This window comes from Manihot esculenta, chromosome 10, assembly GCF_001659605.2.
Source record: "Manihot esculenta cultivar AM560-2 chromosome 10, M.esculenta_v8, whole genome shotgun sequence".
Lineage (NCBI taxonomy): Eukaryota > Viridiplantae > Streptophyta > Magnoliopsida > Malpighiales > Euphorbiaceae > Manihot > Manihot esculenta.
This window is the reverse complement of record NC_035170.2, coordinates 2,727,835-2,748,224: the sequence shown is the minus strand read 5'-3', so window position 1 is coordinate 2,748,224 and position 20,390 is coordinate 2,727,835. Positions and strand designations below refer to the sequence as shown.

Genomic DNA, 20,390 nt, shown 5'->3' with positions numbered 1-20,390 from the left:
AGTTACAGATCTTTATGCTTTTGAATTTTATATTGATTTGTGATAGGATTAATATGTTCGAGCGGAGCTAGCTTTTGAGTGAGTTAGACTTGATTTGAGTTGGTTCCGGTTTGAATGAGTTAGGTTGATCTGAGTTAGGCCGATTTAAATTTAACAAAGTGTAGGTTGATAGTGAGTTTGATATTTTGCAGGTTGATAGTGAATTTGATATTTATTATAATTCTCACAATTTATTTTTTAAAAAATTATTATTTAATTTTTATAGTATAGTAAAATTTATTAAATTTTTTATTTTAAAAAATATATTAAAAATATTTTAACTAGTGTATTAATTAATTTTTTAATTAATTTTTTATTAAATATATATTTTAAAAAGTGTAAAAAATTGATCGATCAAATTTGGATCTTATGAAAATACATCCAAAGTCAACAAAATACAGAGTCAAATGTTAGAGAATGAAGGGGAAAGAAAAGAAGCCTCCACTACGAAGTGATATTATTATATATTGATTTCATTAGGCACTTAGATCATTGTCCGCTACCGATCCACTACATAATTTTTTTTTTTGCTGGATTTTGACTTCGCAACATATATAATTTAACATTTAAATTTTATTTAAAAGATTATTCAGTTGACACTTTATTTTAACTTTTAATATTTAATTTCTATAAATTTAAAGTATATATAAATTATATAAATATATAGACAAATATAGCTATTTAATTTTTAAAAATTTAAAAATTATATAAGTTATGTGTGCTTATAGGAGTTGAATAAATTTATTTTATAAAGTTTGTATTAAATAATTTTATTTTTATTTTTCTTAATTTCTTTCTCATTTGACTTTTTTGCTTTTACAGTGTAGTTCACGTATAAACATGAATCATTGACCGGTAAATTCCATTTAATGTCCACCTTTTTGCTTGTTTACGTTGTGTTGTACTCCGACTTGTCCGCAAGACTTCTGCATCAAGTTGACTCACAAAAAAGTAGATCAAGTTAAGGACTAATGTGATAGGTTCATAAGACTATACAAACCATGGTCTGATTTGGATTATAAATCAAGGTTAAACCGTATGAATTAAATTGAAACTGAATTTGTCAAACGATTTTGGTTCATGAATTGGGACCTTAACAAATTAGAAAGGAACCAAGATTGGAATCGGTGGCCAGCAAGAATTGCCAGTTCCAAACCGAGACACTTCGATTGGTGAGGGCATCAACCATGCTACCATGGATGAAGACATAGTAGCATTATTGTTGCTACCATGAATGCCACTTGGACCAATCACAAGGGCACGTGTAAAAAACTTAAAGTTGCAATCTATAATCGGACAAGAAAGGCTATTCTAGAAGGAATTAATGCTTTTAAAACAAGATTTTTTTATCATAAATTGATTTTGAATTTCGCATGATATATTTAAAATTTTTTTTTTTTAAAAAAATTATATAGGTTGATTTGGCCCCTTTATGTTTTACTATAAAAATTAAATATATGATAAAATTAAATTTTAAAAATTTATATATTTTAATGTATAAAATATTAAGATTATTGTCGTTTTAAAAAATTTCAAACTAGATATGAATCGAAACAGTTTCACTAATATCCAATAAACGGACGATTTTAATTTGAAATTGAACTAAAATTAGCCTCTGATAAGGTTTAGATTTATAATTCAAAAGTGATTTATATTCAATTTTTTCAATAAACAGACTTCAAATGACACGTCTGATGTAACAAGGTCTAAAAAAATATCCAAAGTCATTTTCCCAAATTGGCAAAAATATGTCGCCAATAATTTATCACATAGAAGTTCCTACACCTTTAGTATTTGATAAGAAATGAAGAATGGCGTGTTAAACATGAGTTCTCTATGCAAAGGCAATTTGTTTCATGTCCATAGACTGCTTGGGACTCTTGCAAAAGTTTTAGACAAACTCACTGTTAAGTCCTTGTCAAAATCTGATCAGCCGCTGAAGCTGATCCATTTTGGAATTGCATGTGTGGACTTCTCCAGCATCTTTACTTTATTACCAAGGACTCTTGTAAATTTTAATATTGCAATTGACGTTTATTTCAACATGGGTCCGAATTGTACCCACATTTAGTGATGCAGATGCACTGCCAAAAACAGTGATCTGCCGCAATTTTTGGTGGAATCCATGGACAAACAGGATCTTGCCTGAAGTAGCAAACTTTTGGAGGACAACACAGGAATATCATAGACTTTATGCAGATGTCAAGTTTCTCACAGTGAATGTATAAAAATCTATATCAACTTGGAAATTTACAGCCCATGAATGGATATCAATCAATTAATTAATATCTGAGGATGAATATGTATACAGACAGCATATCTCAAGACTAGAAAAATTATAAAAAGGTGAAGATTTAGATCTGCACAATGGTTATCTGCCTTCATTTCGATGAGAAGGTGAGCGAAACGAAGTCGAACCAGCTTCAATATCAATATCCCCATAATCAGCCCCACATGACCATGTAGTGAACTTGTCAAAATTTGTTGATGATGGATATGAATGAACATAATCTTCAAACTCTCCACCATTACCACCCTCACTCTTTTTCCCATCGTATGCATCTGGGGCCGCAACCACCTCCGGCAACGACACTTCTCCCTCCAAGTATCTCACAACTTGCCTCATCGTCGGCCTAACGTTGGGTAAATTGTTGGAACACATTAGTCCGAGTTTCAACACAACAACAGCTTCAAGTTCATCAAACTCATCATTCAATCGCGGATCCACAACATCAAGAATTGCACCATTTTTCCACTTCTCCCACACCCAGTCCACCAAAATGAGCTCCTCAGGCATTGCTTTAGGCTCAATAGGTCTCCTTCCACACACCACTTCAAGCAGTAGTGCACCAAATGCAAACACATCTGAGCTTGTAGTAGGCTTGCCGGTTCTTGTTAGCTCAGGTGCTAAGTAACCTAAAGTGCCCACCACCCTAGTGGTGCTAGGATTAGTGCCTCGCTCATACAATTTGGCAAGACCAAAGTCACCAAGTCTTCCATTTAGCTCAGAATCTAACAACACATTGCCTGCCTTTATGTCTCTATGAATCACAGTCTGTTCCCATCCTTCATGCAAATACAGAAGGCCAGAAGCAACACCTTTAATAATATTGAATCTTTGTTCCCAATTGAGAATGGTTTTAGGATTATCAAACAAGTACTTGTCTAAGCTCCCATTAGGCATGAAATCATAGACAAGTAGTAAGTCACCTCGCCGGCGACACCAACCCAGCAACTGAACCAAATTTCTATGTCTAAGACGACCAATACTAGCAATCTCAGACGTAAATTCCCTCACACCTTGTTTAGATTCACGAGAGATTCGCTTAACAGCAACTTGAGTATTAGAATTTGGTAGAGTTCCTTTATAAACTTTGCCAAATCCACCAAATCCAAGAAGCTCTTTGTCTCTGAATCCCCTTGTTGCTTTCTTGAGTTCTTGATAAGAAAATCTATGAGGACCAACATCAAACTCCCATTCCTCGATCACATCCGCATTTTTAATCTTTCTAACCAGGTAAAAAGCTATACCCATGACCAAGATTATGAACACAACAGCTGAAAATGTGACAACAGCAATCAGCACTGTATGATTCTTTCCTGGCCGAGGTAGAGAAGGAAGAGAAGATAGAGATAAAGATTGAGCCATTTTATTCATTGTAAAACTCCATCCAAGAATATAGTGTGTGCTTGCCAGCAACCCAGTAGATGAAGAGAATCCCACATACATATAATCATGGAGGAAAGGAGAAAGATCTACTTCAAAAGACAAGATCGGAGATCTTGGTTTTGTGGAAGAAGATGAAAGCCTAACCTCTATTAGATTCTGGGTCGAGTCATAATCAACCCAAGCTTGAAAAACCCTACCACTTTGGAGAGTCAGATTCATCTTAGTAGAATTATCAATAAAAAAAGTAGCAGGAGCAGATTTATTTGATACCAAGCTATTTATATCAATACCCACATGGTTATCATTAATATCTCCAAACTCAAAATCTTGAACTGTATCAAATTCAACTGCGAAGATGTGATTGGAGAAATTACCAATATTGCTTGCATTGAGTAGGCCTAGGTACTGGCTTGGAAGAGACCCAGGTAGGTCTTTTGAGGGAGAGATGGTGAAAGCAAAACCATGGCCACCAAGCTTTGGGTACTCAGGAACTATGGCGAAAGCGAAGGCGGTGGAGAAGGAGAAAGCTTTGCCAGTGATAGAGCTCTTGAATTGCATTTGATTTGAGTAAAAAGCATGGCCTTTCAAGCGAAGAGAATTGTTTGTTAACCGAAGTATGCCATTATCTTCAATCTGAGCACCATCACAGACGCTCATGTTGCTCCTGGCATGATCAAAGCCTTGGGAAAAGAGCTCATCTAGCTGAGAAAAAACTGGGTTCAAAAGAAAAGAGAGAAAAAACAAGAAAGGAGACAGTTTCTGGAACATTATACAATGAAAAGTTAAAATTTCTGAAACAGAGGATGTTCTGTTTTCTGCAAGATAGCTAAAGTTTTGGCCTTTTGCTCTGGTTACATTTTCAGCAAGTGGTTTAAACTTAGTTTATAGAAGAAGAAGAAGAAGAAGAAGAAGAAGAGAAGGGGAAAGAGATTTGTGGGTGCTTCTTGGCTGGTGATGGTAACATCTAGGATTTCATCTTACCTTGGTCTATAATTGAAAAGGGCAGAATAAATATTTACAAGGTTATCTCAATAAAATTTAAGTGTCACTTGATTTTTAAAAAATTATTATGCACAACAATAACGAGTTGAGTTTCACATAAAACATTTGGTTACTCATTGACTATAGTAATAATAAATATAAAATTTTAAATTCTACTAACCCACGTCCAATTTTTATTTTTTAAAAAAAAAACCTTTAAAAATGAACCGTAATAGTCATAATTATCAAACTGCGAGTCCGTTGGCTGAGTCCATTCTGGCTTCACCTACCACTGTGGAAGGTAAAAGTGAGGTATTGTTGGCTGCTCTAGGCAGTAGGCTATAGCAAGAGTTGCTTATTCAGCAATTAAATTATTGTCATTTGAGATTAGCTTTGAATTAATTTCACTAATTTTTAGCCAATAAACCTTATTTATATTAAAATTATCTTCATTTATCCACAATTGTTACTTGATCCACTGGATTTTCGATAAATAAAAAGAAAATTTATAATTATATAATAGAATATAAACTTAAAGCATTTACAATTATATAATAGGATATAAATTTAAAGTATTTACATACTTAATTTAATAGTAAATATATTTAAATAAGTTTGAGAAATTTTATATTTTATTTTTTTAATTTTTAATTTTAATTTAAAAAAATATAAATTTAAAATTTGTTTCTTAATGAATCGTTGGCACCGCAACCATCAAAATTAAGCACGCCCTGGAAAATGAAGGATATGCACAATGAATGTTAATCAAATGGGGCCCATGGACAGAAGGGGTGTGCGTGTGAGACATCGTCCATTCATTGAACGACAATACGTTTAACGAGTGTAAGAAATGGTCTTGGCAGTGTCTGGATTTTCTGGAGGCTCCATCATACAGCCACCATGTGGATGTGGTTGCGCTGGATTGACTGTCCCTTTCTTTTTCTTCATGAAATCGTCCTTTATCTTTTGTAATAAAAGATTCTTGTCTCTCTCACCACAAACTGGAAGGAACCTCTCGGTTTCCTTTGCGGTGAGCTCCCACCCAAAATCGGTGCCCCTCGAAACCAAAACCAATGACTCTGTTTAAATCAGACCGTTCTAAGTTATGAATGATTTAACTGGTTCGATTTGATTGCAATCAATTAAACAAGATGAGAAACGTGGGTTGGTTTCCAAATTCTTTTAAGCCAAAAGGTAAACACATAGGTATGTCGTGTTTAAAGTCACAGATAAACATGCATATAAATTCAGTAAAATACTTTAATATATTATTTTTTTGGTGTTAATCATTTTTAAGAAATTATTTATATAAAAAAATAAAACTGATAAAATTTTAATATTTTTAAGGTTTAAATTTTTTTAATTGATTTCTAAAGCATATATAATATTTTAACATATAAATATATATAATTAAAAATTTATAATATAAAATTTACATTTATAGATTTAATGTAGTGATAAATGTATCTGAATAAATATAAATTTTATATTATATTATATCAATTTTTGATTTTATTTAAAAAGAATTATATTATAAAATTTTAGTGAAAATATTAATATTATTTTAATTGCAATATTCAATTGCATTTTAGTAAAAAAATTAAATTAATATTTTAAAACTACCCATGATAAATTAAAATACGAATTAAAAAATGCAAGTTGAAAAAAAAAAGAAAATTCAAGTCAAAATGTTGCCAAACTTAGACGTGGGAGTCACTACATTCGAAAATAATAATTGAGGGTTGGTGCTAAAATTTCTGAGTCAGTTGACGCTTTTCTTGATAATTTAAATCAAAGAGAAGAATTAAATATTTGACGTAATAAATTATTAAAGACGATAATATGACTCTAAAGAATTTGTTAAATATAATAATTTAAATTATTATTTTGATTTGATGTATGAAATATTTTTTTAACAAATTAATTTAAAATAATAATTTAAATTTAATTTACTAGATTTAGTAAATTCATAACGCCTCTAAGGCCTACGTCATCATCGTTAATAGATTTGGAGATTGAGATTATTATCTTTTTTACAAATTACATTTTAAAATATCACTAAAAAATAATTAGATATAATGTATTTTAACAATTTTTAATAATTAAAATCTAATAAATTTTTTTAATTAAAAATTAAGAATTGGAGATAAAATTGAGATCTCTCATATTTATTTATCATTAAATTATGAATAATTTTTTTTAAAAATCAAAAATTAGGGATTGAAATGAAGGAATTGAAATGATAAAATTGAGATATCTCAAATTTACTTATATTTATTTATTATTAGATTAGGATTCTGAGTGCTAAAATATAATAAATTTAAATTTAATAGTTTTTTATAAATATATTTAAAATAATATTTTTTTTAATTAAAAGCAAATGGCATGTGTGCAATAGAAGTCAAAAATTTGTTGGAATTTGGTAAAAAGATTTGGCTACTTGAATTGATTAATTACCTAATTAAGAATATAATTAAGATGGGAATCTTTTCCACATTCTTGATGTTTAATAAGTACAACTAGAAAATAAAAATAAATAAATAAATAAAAAGTCGAATCCTTTGTGCAACCTTCAGTATTTTTTTCTCATGATTTGGACTCAAAAGAAGAACTTAATTTAATAATTTAACTCGTTTATACATTAATTTTAAGCGTCATAATCTTATAAAATAATTTATTTTAAAAATAAAAAATCAAACTGAAATTAAATCAAATTGTAAATTAAATCAATCAGTTTCTATTCAATTTTAATTTTAATTTACAAAGAATCAATTTTTTTAATTTAAAATTATAATTTCATTTAAAAATTGAAATTAATTGATTAAATTTGATTCACAATCTAAATTGGACGGTGAAAATTATCTACAAATGGTCAACTACTCCAACGACCAAAGAAAGAAATTATATATAGTAAAGATTCTATTCTATATTGACAGAGACATCTCTTCCTTAAAATTCAACTTCTTTAGTCGCTTGTCATTTAATATATTGATATGATTTTCGTTAAATGTAATTATTGGATAATTTTTTTAAAAAAAACTTTAAAAAATTTTCACTATATTTTGAATTTTAAGAAATTTATTTTAATTTTAAACCCTTATTTAACACAATTCATTTTGTAAAAAAAAATCAAATAAACTATTATAAATCATGAAATATTTTATTTCTTTTAAAATTAAAAAAATTGAATGTTTTTATTTCAAATAGAAAACTGTTAAAACAAATTAGTTGGACATAATTTATAATTGTAAAAAAAAGATGCAATTTTTTTATTTAAAGAATTTACTGCAAAGTAATAATTTTTGGTGGTTAAATTATTCACTGAATTTAAATAAACTTGATGACGTTTTGGCTGATGTCTGTACATAACCATTTAGTATTTTAGTTTATTGTGGTTGGTTGAAAACAATTGACTTTTTAATATGTAAGAATTAATCACATAATCAAAATATCTCTCTCCACCCACAAAAAGTTAGCAACTTTCATTGCAATGCCTTCTGAAAATGACATCCTCCAGGCATCGAAAGTGCATAAGAGCTCTATCTCATTGCCTGATCCCTTGGATCAAACCCTTCTTCCTTCCATGGCTGTGCTTTTTTCTCTTGCATTTGGCCTTTATTGATTTTGCTAGACTCCCTAAGGGAATAACTGTGTTGGTTGCTCCCTTGTGCACCTGCCTGGAATGGATCTGCAAGGGAGCCGTAGCTTGAGATGAGAGGTGCTGCTACATTTAATTCTAGGTCAGATCTTCTTGTGGGTCGAATCCAGGCTTAGAGCTTCTGTTCTAGGACTTTTTTTAAAAAAAAAGAGAAAAAAACTGGGCTTTGGTCTTCTATTGCAATGAATTCTACCTTTAAAAGAGGGAAAAAAAGGAGAGAGAGTTTGTTTTAACAAAAGATATGGGCTGGTAACCAAAAGTGATGAGCCCAATCCAGACGTGAACCTTTGAACAACAAGCCTTACTCGTAGTAGGAAAAAAAAAAAAAAACGACTATTCGATTCAAACTATGCAAGCCAATACATGAAAAATTAATTTTTGTATTATATTTTTTTAGTATTATTTGCGATAATTATTTATATTATTACAGTATATTAATTAATATTATTATAAAATTTTTATTATTAATTTTAATATTTATCGTAATATCCTTTAAATTAATAAAATTTTAAATTTGATTTTGACATGATATGGAATGGAAGATAGAGTTGATAAAATATTTGTTAAACTGTCTTATCCATTGTTATGAGAATCTTATGGTTTTCACTCTGAATCTACAGGATCAATCTTAAATATATCTAAATTTTATAATTATTTATTCCAACAGTGACATTATTAATTTTATTCTATATTTTAATTAATTAAATATATAAGATAAATTATAAATACACTTAAATTGTGATTAAATTAAAAAAATTAATAATAAATCAAGTGAAAAATATGAATCGACCAAAATTTCACTTGATTTATTAAACTTTATAACTTTAAAATTTAAAATTTCTTTCATTTTTTCTATGAAAAAGTGTACGTAAAACCTTTGCTTAACTAACTATTTTTCTTCCATCTCCATTCTTTTTCCTCTCTTTCCTTTCTCTTCTTTCTTTTATTTTTAGTTAATTATCTTCATTCTTTTCCCCTCTCTTTTTTTTTTTAATTAATTTAATTATATGTGAAATTTCTCATATCTACAATCCAGAGAATTTCTCAGTCTATATGGGAACTCTCATATCTGTGTGATGCAGGTGGTTTACTTTCCGCCACTTACATTACGACACATGAATAAAAATGATCTAGTAGATTAGTAATTATTTTTATATTTTAATAATAAAATTTTCAAATTTATTAATTATGAATATGGAGTCTTTCAAGCCACAAGTAAATAATTCTCTAAAGTTGGTGGTAGGAAACAAACCACTGGTTTAAGATGATTGAAAATTGTAATAATCACACAAAATTAGAGGATAGAAATCCATTCAAGACAAGGAAACATTATAGGTTGACAAATCCCAAATGAGTTTGGAAGTGATTATCCTTCCACAGATTAACATAAAAAAATCCCAATAAAAAGGCCTAGAACTTGTAAGTGCAGCTCCCATCATCACTCCTAGCAGTTGGATCAAAGTTTGATGCACCTGGATCAGTGCAACCTTCAGGAACTGGTATATTAACTTGCTGGGCAGCTTGACCTGCAACAACAACAACAAAAGCAAAAAAAAAGCTTAAGGAGACTCTTGGGTGATTCAGACAAACATGTTCTTGTAAGATTTGTTAGATGCAAACCTCCACATCAAGGCCTTTATTAGGATCAAGGGAGCTAACCGTAGAATGTTCCTCTATCAATGGAATCTTGGTTGGCCTCACCAAGAGCAGCCTCACTCAAGTACTTGTCAGCCAATTGAACTCTCTTCACATTCTCTTGCTCTTGGACAAGCATCTGTCCGTACTCAAGGAGCTTGTCCAGGTTCATCTTTGGTTGCTCGAATGTTGGGGGTCCTTCTCTTGAGTTCACAAGTTTCTTTCCAATGGTTTCCACTCCTACGCCTGAAACCCACTTCCTCACTTCATCATCGTAAACTCTTGCCCTCACAGCACCGAAGAAGTCTGCATAATGAAATAAATTTCCTTAAACTCTAAGATTTTACAATATAAATTTTCTTCTTTTTTTTTTTTTTTTTTTTTTTTCCATCAACTGACCAATGGATTGTCCTGGGAAGGTATCAACAAGCTTAACAATGTCTTCCGGTGGAACACCATCAGTTCTGAAGATTCCAGTGCAGACACCAATTCTATCATCCCTGGTAGGTGCCCAGTAGAATTTCTCCATACGACCATCACGGATAAGTGGAGCATACAATGTCGAGAAATCGTTACCGGTGACGATGATAGGGACACGGGGATTCTCTTCCTTGTTGTACATACCGGGAAGTTGCACGTTTGTTGGGTTATCGGCAATGTTCATGAGTGTAGCATTCACCATCTGGTTGTTGACAGTGTATTGTGTAGTTCCTCCAAGTCTACCAGCTCCGGCATCGAGATCGTTGATGAAGAGGCAGCACATTTTTCCCTTCTTCTTGATGATATCAGCTGCCTCACGGTACCTTTGCCTGATGAGCTTGGCGGGTTCACCGGCGTTTCCACTTTCCAATTCTCCGGCACTCATCATGATTGGGCTGAAATGTGTGTCATACACAGAAACAATCAAGACAAGTTCCTGTATTAATATTTTGTTCTATTATTAATAAACAACAAGACATGGACTCACTTAATTCCCATCTTGGCAAAGACAAGCTCGCACTGGAAGGATTTTCCTTGACCTTTGCCTCCCCAGATACCCAAAATGAGAGGAACCTGAGACAATGAAACAGACTTTGTTCAATCTTTACTTAAAATATTACAAAAGGGTCCGATTACATTAGTTACACTGTTACTGAGACAACAGCATTAAATTATTATTTTATATACTTTAATTATACCCATAAATTAATAACAACAGTTTGATAATCACTGCATTTGTCTCTAAAATTAAGTATATAATATTAATTTAATTATTTTTCCCACGATAAATAAAAAATAGAACTAAAATTTTGATTTTATTAAATTATGTTATTATATATAATAAAAAAATAAATTTTACATATAACCGTTTTAAACTATTAAATTATTATTTTAATAGTATTAAGCTCCGCTAAGATACCGTTATCTATAAATATAGTGTTATGACTAAATAAGAAATGAGGAGTAAGATATTGAACTATACCTTGATGTTTGGCAGGGTCATGTAGTTCTTGGTAATGTGAACAACAAGCTTGTCCATGAAAGCAGGAGCAATGTAGAAACCATCCATGTTGTTGTCCAAGTTGTACCTGCAACACCAGCCACAAACTTCAATCCCAATAACATTGAGTTAAGCTAAGAGATGCGAAAGAAGTTGTAAAAAATCACTTACTGACGAAGCCCAGCGCTGAGGTACTCATAAGAATTCATAATAGCGTGGTGGGTTCCAGTTCCCATGGGAGCTTGGAAGAGGGAATCCACCATACCCTTTCCTCTGGCGATATCTTGTTGGTCATCAGATTGGTCAGTGCCAAGGCCTCCCCATCTGTCCCCCTCGGTCTGCTTCTGCTCATCGTACTCTGCAGAAACCTTGAAGCTCCCTGAGGAAACCTTGAAGGTTGGGAATCTTGTGCTCACTTTCTTCAAACTGCTGCCCAAGAAAGCTGAAGTTGGGACTGAAGACGCAGCACCGGTGCCATTCAAGGCCAGCTACATCACATTCAACTCTTTTAGACTTAATCTCAAACACATAGAGACACATACACGTATCCAAACTAAATTCAACTTAGAAATAAGCTTCGATTTGAATATCCCGTTAAGATGAAAATAATTAAGGCATCCCTGTTCCATCTATATGCATAGATATATAAAATAACCCCTTTCATGCAATACCCAGAAGTGAAAAGAGGCAAACAACATCATAAAGATTATTGAACGAGGAGCATGTAGACCATATAAGCTAGATGATTAAAGAACTCTAAGGTACGTGGAGATGAAGAGTAAAAAGCATAGGAAAGCCGAGAAAGATAGAGTACCGGTGCCCTGTTGACGGCTCCAACGGTGGAGATGGTGGCAGCCATGATAAAACGGCGGAGACTAGTGAAGCAAGAAAAAATGCAGAATGATGTTTGAGCAAAGAAGAGAGGACTGAAGAGGAGACTTATAGCAGTTTTTTTCAGTGAACAGAAATTATTTTCTCAAAGGATTAGGTTTCAAATTCCTAACGGCCACACAAACAAGATTGCCCGAATGCCACGTGGCGAAAGAATATTAGCTTAGAGGTGGAGTCCTCAACAGTTATCGAAAGGTTAGATTTGATTGTGAGGATAACAATTAAGGTGGTCTCATCACCACTAAAAAATTTTGTCTGTTTTATTACCACAAAAAGCTTGGAGACTAACCCTTCAGCTCCTCTGCGATTGAATTAAAAAATTTTTTTTCCATTTTTGTTGTTAAAAAAAAATGAAAAAGACGAGCTAATTGAAGACAAAGGTGATGAATAGTTTGTGATATCAAATGGTTTGCATGTTTTGTCTGTTTTCAGGATTAATTAGAGGTGGGATTTCATTGGGAATTCTCTATCAATTTCTTGTTTTTTTTTTTTTTTCAGAAGAAATATCAGAATAATAAAATAAAAATTTTGGGATAATAAGAGGAAGAAAAATTGTAGTTGGGCCATTTCTCTCAAATTCTTGTTTCTGTGGTTTTGTTTTCATCAGCAGCTTTCATGGCCTGTCCAAGTTTTCATGAAGAGAAGGCCAATGACTTGTTTACAGTTGGTTGGTTGGGAATTCAATCTAGTTTATTAAAACAATTGAAATTTTGAAAAATTAAATTAATGTATGAATTAAATTGAATCCAATAGAAAATTGTAATTTAATTCGATCATTTGACTATATTTTATTAAAGTAAATTTTAAGTATTTCTTTTCATAAAATAATCAAATCAAACTAAGAAAACAAACTTTCTAAAATAATATTAATCCAACTAAACCAATAAAAAAATTAACTAAAATAATTAGGTTAATTTTCTGTTATAACCGATTTTTATCCACCTTTATTTATTTATTTTGAAAATATATTTTCTTTCATGTTTAATGAGTAATACTTTTTTTCAATTTTTTTTTGTTATAGTATTGAAAATTAAATTAAAATTACTTTCATAATCTCCAACAAGTAGGCAAATATTAGACCTTTTTGCATATATAATTAAGATTATTTAAATAATAATGATGGCTAAAGAGTTTTTTTAAATAATAAAAGAAATCTAGCAACAGAAAAAAAAAAAAAAAAAACTTCAAGCCCACGTCTTCCAGCAGTGGAAAGTGGAAACATTAAAATCTCACCCAAATGTTTATACAAAAAATTTTTTCGTACGAATAGGTTTAATATTTAAATTTAATATTAAATATAATCATTATGATTTTATTATATTATTTCAAAATTTTTATAATCACTTAAAATTATCATTTTTTTTTATTATAAATACTTTTAAAAATACTCTACTTTTTCTATTTTATTCTTTCTATTCTCCATATTTTCTGCTGAATTATAAATTTCTCTAAAATAAATTAATAATTATAAAATATGTTAATAATTTAATATATGTTATAAAGTAAAATAAATTAGTTTTATTTATCACAACTGACCCCCCAAAATGATTTAGCTAACATGTGAAATTTTATTATTGTTACCATTACCTTTTTTTTTTTTATGTAATTAATTAACAGGAGACTTTTTAATTACCTAACACTTGTATAAAATGTTAATAATAATAGTGAATACACATGCCCATCTATTTTCTTTTATGAATCTTTTGGCCAGCAAAAGAGGAAAAAGCTTAATATCTTTTATTTGCATGTCTAAAGTCATTCTTTTTATGCATATTGTAGGCAATAATTTCACACTAAAAACAAAATCACATAAAAATTTTCAATACAAAACTTAAATGCTTTATCAAAACAAAGCTAACACGAACTAATGTTATTTTCTCCATTTTTTTGTGTTCATAAAGGTATAAAATTAATAAATATAAATAATAAAATAAATAAAAAGACTCCCATAATTTTATAAAATAATAAATTTTCATTTTTAAAAATTCATGATGTTCGCATCTCCATTATTTAGGCATGAACTTGTAAAATAAAGGAAAAAATATCGACTGAGTTGATTTGACAATCTCTGACTTGAGCATCTGATTCGCCTGTGTTTTTTTTTTTTTTCAGGTCCATACCTAAGAGGAAAAAATGTCAATCAATGACAGTGCATTAAAAAGGAAATTTAAGAAGCAAAATGAACAATTAGAAAGAATTGTTTTTGCCCTCTTTTAATCCAAATCATACCATAACATACTGTTGGCCTAGTTCTTCATTCTCTCAACATCCCCAACCAATCAAAGGGTGAATTAGGTATAGGCTTCGGGCTAAGGGAACCAAACCTCTAGACTCCCCCAGTCCTTGCCATAGTTGATCTAAACACAGACTAGCCCTACGGAGGTATTGGTTTACTTAATTGGTTACAAGTTTTGATCTCAGTGCTCAATGCAAAAACAGTCACCTATCCTAGCACCTTCATCCTTTCTAGGTTTCCTAATTAGTTTTCAAAATCCCATATATTGTATAAAGAAAAATGCAAAATTTGGCAAGAAAATAAGAGGAATTAAGTTTGTAGGAATACTACAAATGCATCAAATGAATTGTTTAACAATGTTCCCACATGGATCTTGAAAACTCTCACTATGATTTTAAAAAAAGTTGCACTAAAACTTTAGCACTTGATAATGTAGATTTTTCGATGAATGTCACTCACACTAGGATCATAATGCAAGAATTCACCCATATAAGAGAAAATTGAAGCAGTCTATATGACTTTGAATACAGATCAAGGAATTAAATTAAACTCTTACTCCAATATAATGTAGTTTCCTAATGGAGGAAAAGAAAAGGCGGAGATGTTTAACGTTAACAAGATTATTGACTCTCTTGTATGATTATGGAGTTGATGACAGCTCAAATTATTGAGAAACTAAATGGATAGGAAAGGAATTGCAGTTTTTGCCTACAGCCTATAAGCCTTAAATTTTATTCATCCGGAGTACGCTGCAAGTAGGTTCATGGACATGCAAACAGGCATAAGAGCTAACATGCAAGTAGATAAAAATTGATTATTTTTGCATGATAGAGAAAGTCACTTTCATCGTTAAACTCAAAAACCAAAAAGTTCCCCTCCACCATCCCATAACACTCTTATCCCTTGTGATTCATAAATTTGATTCAAAACAAAAAAACTACAGAGTTTTGAAAAGACAAAAAGTAAGCATCAATGTCACTGAAAATGGCATTTTGTCTCTCATCCATCTTCCTTCCTTTCTCTCATTTGCCCATGCATGGTTTCTTTCTAGAGCCTTGAAGCATTAGAAGAGATAAAAAGTTTAAGCACTTACAAGTTGCAACTGTTGCTGATAAACATGTGAGCTGCTCTCCTGGTTTTGGGAGCAATAAGATGAATCTTGTTCAAGTCTTCAGCCACCACTCCATTATTAGTAAGTGGCCAACAGCAAACCTGATAACGTGTAGCAATAAAATAAGCATCATAATGGAGAGTTAAAGCATAATGTAGGATTAGAAGCTGCATAATTAAAGGAATTACTATATCCAGACAAAAAACTGTCATTAGTCATGGCTATGCTTTGTCCAATGCCTAAGCTATGAACTCTGCATATAAAACAATATAAATTTGTTCTCTTCAGATAAAAAGAACACATTCAAAAGCCGCAAATGCACCAACTCCTACAGTTTGATTTTGACTGAAAGGATAAAATATTTTCAAACAATATATCATGATTTCTTCATGCAACTACCAGTATCCCTATTTGCTGAACTGCCTTTTCTTCATGAAAGTCTTATAGTCATAAACCTTCAAAGAGAGTAATAGAGAGCAATCAATGGAATAAGATTACCAAAAGAACCCAGAAAGTAGTTCAACAATGCCAAGAAATATTTTGGTCAACCTTTTCACATTAAGGAGTGGTAGATCCATTCACAACCTCATTACAGGTACAGTATGTGAATGTTCTGCAACACCTGCACAAGTATAATAAAACTAAAAAGGCATAGTTAGCCTGTAAACCTATTCTATTAAAACATTATGCATATTCAGATTGGAAGCTCTATTGTTTCTTATCATCATGCTCCTTGGAAAAGAAAGTTTTTATAATAATTGCCAAATAAAGGGGAAATTAACTGTTTTACTAGCCTAGCAATGATTTGTCAACAGAAAAATATTAATTAAAGCAATTAATCTCATTTTTAGAGCCAACTAATGATAATGATGATTAGGTCTATATTAATGAATAAAAAGCAGGCATGAATTAGGAAAGCTTACCCAATTTGAGAATGACAATTGTAGCCCATAAAGGAGACCCAAAAGAACCTACTTTTAAGAAAAGTGAGGAATGTCTCTTGGCCTCAACAAAAAGGGTTTATGACACTAGCAAGTGATGATTATAAAGAGCAAATCTCAACATTAGTTTCTAAACAAACCAGCCCTAGTACAAGCAAAATCCACTTGACACAGATAAGTGAAAAGGCATAGGACAATGACAGGGCTGGGTTCTTCATGTGGAGCATGCAAGTTCCTAAGAAGAAAGTGCACGAGTGAATGTGTGTTTGCACCTTACTTCTGTTATGATGAGGCTGCAACCCACTTTGCAGCAGTGCACAAGGTGTTTGGTGCAAGCAATGTTTCAAAACTATTATTACACCTACCAGTACAGAATCGAAGTGATGCTGCTATCACCATATCGTATGAAGCACTGGCTCGGATGCGGGATCCTATATATGGCTGTGTTGCTCATATTTTTGCACTCCAACAACAGGTTTCTATGTTCTTTCTCCAACATCCTCAGCCTGTGTACAATCATCCTAGAACTTGTCAGTTTAACTCCAATCAGAAATTTATACATTCTTTTAACTTGTCTTGCAGATAGCCAGCTTACAAGAGGAGATAGAAATTCTCGGGCACCAAATGGCTAATCTCAGTGTTGGCATTGTTAGTCGTGGAAGCTCACAAACAACTTCAAACCCAAACTGTGAGATACAGAACTATTCACTTCAAGATGCCATAAACATGCAATATTATCAGAATCAACCAGCTGCACCATTGAATGTTTCAGGATATGCATCTGGAAACCAAGCTTTTAACAGCCAAATGAATGCTGAACTGCCTCCTATATATGAATGGGAAGACCAAAATCCCTTCTGTGAATCCCACCCATATACTTTGGACAGACTACTTGAAGGAGCAGACCAAGAGGTCTTTCCATATTGTTCATGGTTGGACACTGGAAACTGATCCAAATTGATGCAGAAAAGCATTTTAAGCGACTTACAGCTTGTGTGAAAAATTACCATGATTTTCAAGATGACGATGTAGAGTTAGTCCAGTCTGAACCTCAGAATAATCTTTTGTTGTCTTAAAAAATTATCGCATCACCGTGCACTATCTGTAAATCCACTTGTGTAGACACCAGGAATTTCAAGTGAGGATGCAAACTTAGTCCAGTTTGAACACCTCTGAATAAGATTTTTGTTGTCTTAAAAAAGGTCACCTCTGCACTACAATCAGAGATCAAGCGTACCCAGAAATACTAAGCTCTAGCAAAGGCAAAATCTAAATCACTGAATGGCCAAAAATGGATGGATATTGAATCAACTTAAACACATTCTACAGAAATTTGATCCTGGAAGGTTAACAAAAATAGAAAAATCACTGCACTTTTCTGAGACTAGAAAGAGAGAACTAGTAGAAACCATGCAGACCAGCAATTAGATTCATGAATTAAAATACAACCATATCAAATCCACACCAGGTTGAAGGTACCATCAGGCAGAAACTTGTCATACAAATCATGTCCACAGAAACACACATGGATATGGGACAAGGTGGTTTAACAATACAACCAAGGCCAAATTTAACTTTCATTGCAATGAAAGGTAGAAGCCCATGAATATTTTGACAGAAGATATTTTCATGGAATAAAGTGGAACTAAGTCTGAATATCTATGTCTGTATATGGTATGGCATGATCATGGCAATAAAAATATGAAAAAATTACTACTTAGTTCCTATGATACGAGGAACCTCATTAATTGGTCCTTCAGTTCTGAAAAATACATTAAAACGTCTGTAACATTTTAAAAAGTCTACTAATTAGTCCCTTCATTAATTTTAGTAGTTAAGTATTTTACTATTTAGTTCCCATAGTTTTGAATAACTCATTAGTTGGTCCCTTAAGTTTTTAAAAGTCTATTAACTAGTCCCTCCGTATCAAGAGCATTTTAGACTTTTTTGCAATATTTAGCAGTTAAAATTAACAGAGAGACTAATTAATAGACTTTTTAAAATGTCAAAAGCATTTTAGTGTATTTTTTAAAATAGAAGGACCAACTAATAAATTTTCCCATAATATAGAGACTAAATAGTAAATTTTCCTAAAAATATCCTTCCAGAGGAATTAGGATCCATATCTACTTAACAGCAACAGGCATTCAGTTGATGCAGATAAGGACACAATCACAGTTTGCTTTCTACTTTATCTTCTTTGTATCATGTCCTGTCACTGCCTCATGTTAGGGTGTCACAATTTGCTCATGATGCCTTTCAACAAAATTATTGACCTTCTCAAGTGATCCACAAAAATAAGAATTAAAGCTACGGCACATCCAACACAGCCTTAATATGTCATTGTAAAATGATTGGATAAAAAAAGCACACAGCTACACGTAAATAATTCTACCATTTGGCATTTACACATCCAGAAAATCTTCAGTTTGCTTGGTCAATGCCTAAATTCCAAGGATACTATGATTTAAGGCATTGGCACTAAGCAGACCACTCATGTGGTTAGTCAAGTTCAATTAAACCGAACATCTAAGATTGACGCTGAAAGGACAACATACCTAATGCTTCTAGGAGAATGATTGCCAATCTACTTTTTGCAAGGCTGACTGCAAAAAACTCATGCCCAATGCGTTTGATTATGAGAGGCAACTTCTGCTTTTCTTAAAGGAGTATGTTTCTCTGGACCTAAATCTCCAATTCCCATCAGTTGTAGCCAACCAAAATCTGCATATTTTGGCCGTCACAGGGTTCACCAGACCAGCATTTGTATTGCATGAACAGTATTTTTCAGACTCTTGGGACTATGATCAAGAGACCACTGCACATTGCCATGGTCAGATAACAATCCCCACAAAATCAGCTTAAGTCCAAGCTGGGGACTTGAAAAAGGCTCCCATATCAAGTTAGGACTTCTCCAACATGAGAACTTGTTCAGTTCCATCCAGAAACGAATTTTGTGAATGTTTTGTGATTCAAACCAGAATCTGAATATATAGATGAAGCCACTGGGCCTAATTTAGTTTCAGCATCAAACAATCATTTATCTAAATATATGCCTTCATATACTGCACTATTCCTTTCAAGTCTAGTATATCCTAACAAAGTTGCAATGGCAAATATCTCATTTGGTGGGGCAACAGTGGAATCACATGGTTTGTGGAATTTAGTATATTTTTGTATTAAATATTTGCAGTTACAAGATAGGTATCCTAAGGTTGAGTGATTTAAGGTAGTTACACATTAATTCTGAAGAAATATCCAAAATTAGTTTATCTTTGATATTTCAACATGAAACCAAATAAGACAGGTATTTTAAGACCATAAAGAGTTGCAAGGATTGCAGCAGACTGCTAAATTGCATAGAATCAGATGGAGCACCTAAAGTATATATGTATAACTTCACGATATACATACAGATGGATAATATAACATATGAGCATATGCACAGTATCATCCATTCATATCCTATATCCTGATAAAATTCACAACAAAAAAGAAGCTAAAAGTAGCTTAGGCAAAACCTTTCACTATATGCCACTACCAAAAAACCATCCAAGTCAACAACGTGCAAGAGTGAAAAAGAGTATACAAAATACAAAGGGTTCAGAAACAAAGTCTATGCTCATTTATGAATACCTGATTACTGAGGCACTATGAAGGATTTTGAACACATTTTTACATGGTTAACGGGAATGACCCTTTACCTGTTTATGCTATAAACATATTTGATAAACTGGAAAGAGAACTT

At 32.0% G+C, this 20,390-nt stretch overlaps 3 protein-coding genes across 4 annotated transcripts; 1 reads left to right on the top strand and 2 right to left on the bottom strand.

The window, feature by feature from the left end:
• Positions 1–2,253: 2,253 nt before the first annotated feature.
• LOC110624861 (L-type lectin-domain containing receptor kinase S.4) lies at positions 2,254–4,736 on the bottom strand. Its single transcript, XM_021770274.2, has one exon. The coding sequence runs from the start codon at positions 4,475–4,477 to the stop codon at positions 2,411–2,413; it is 2,067 nt and encodes a 688-aa protein (XP_021625966.1). The 5' UTR covers positions 4,478–4,736; the 3' UTR covers positions 2,254–2,410.
• Positions 4,737–9,629: 4,893 nt separating this feature from the next.
• LOC110624846 (ribulose bisphosphate carboxylase/oxygenase activase, chloroplastic) lies at positions 9,630–12,438 on the bottom strand. 2 transcript variants are annotated; one of them, XM_021770244.2, is made up of 7 exons: positions 12,278–12,438; positions 11,635–11,951; positions 11,446–11,551; positions 10,951–11,036; positions 10,383–10,858; positions 9,969–10,289; positions 9,630–9,874 (listed from the first exon to the last, which is right to left on the bottom strand). In XM_021770244.2, exons 1-6 carry the CDS (start codon positions 12,320–12,322, stop codon positions 10,003–10,005), a joined length of 1,317 nt encoding a protein of 438 aa, XP_021625936.1. In that variant the 5' UTR covers positions 12,323–12,438; the 3' UTR covers positions 9,630–9,874; positions 9,969–10,002. The 2 variants fall into 2 exon arrangements, with proteins under 2 accessions (XP_021625936.1, XP_021625935.1); XM_021770243.2 differs by having other exon boundaries at positions 10,008–10,289.
• Positions 12,439–16,647: 4,209 nt separating this feature from the next.
• LOC110624652 (LOB domain-containing protein 33) lies at positions 16,648–17,795 on the top strand. Its single transcript, XM_021769872.2, has 2 exons — positions 16,648–17,117; positions 17,225–17,795. The coding sequence occupies exons 1-2, from the start codon at positions 16,839–16,841 to the stop codon at positions 17,591–17,593; spliced, it is 648 nt and encodes a 215-aa protein (XP_021625564.1). The 5' UTR covers positions 16,648–16,838; the 3' UTR covers positions 17,594–17,795.
• The last annotated feature ends 2,595 nt before the right edge of the window (positions 17,796–20,390 follow it).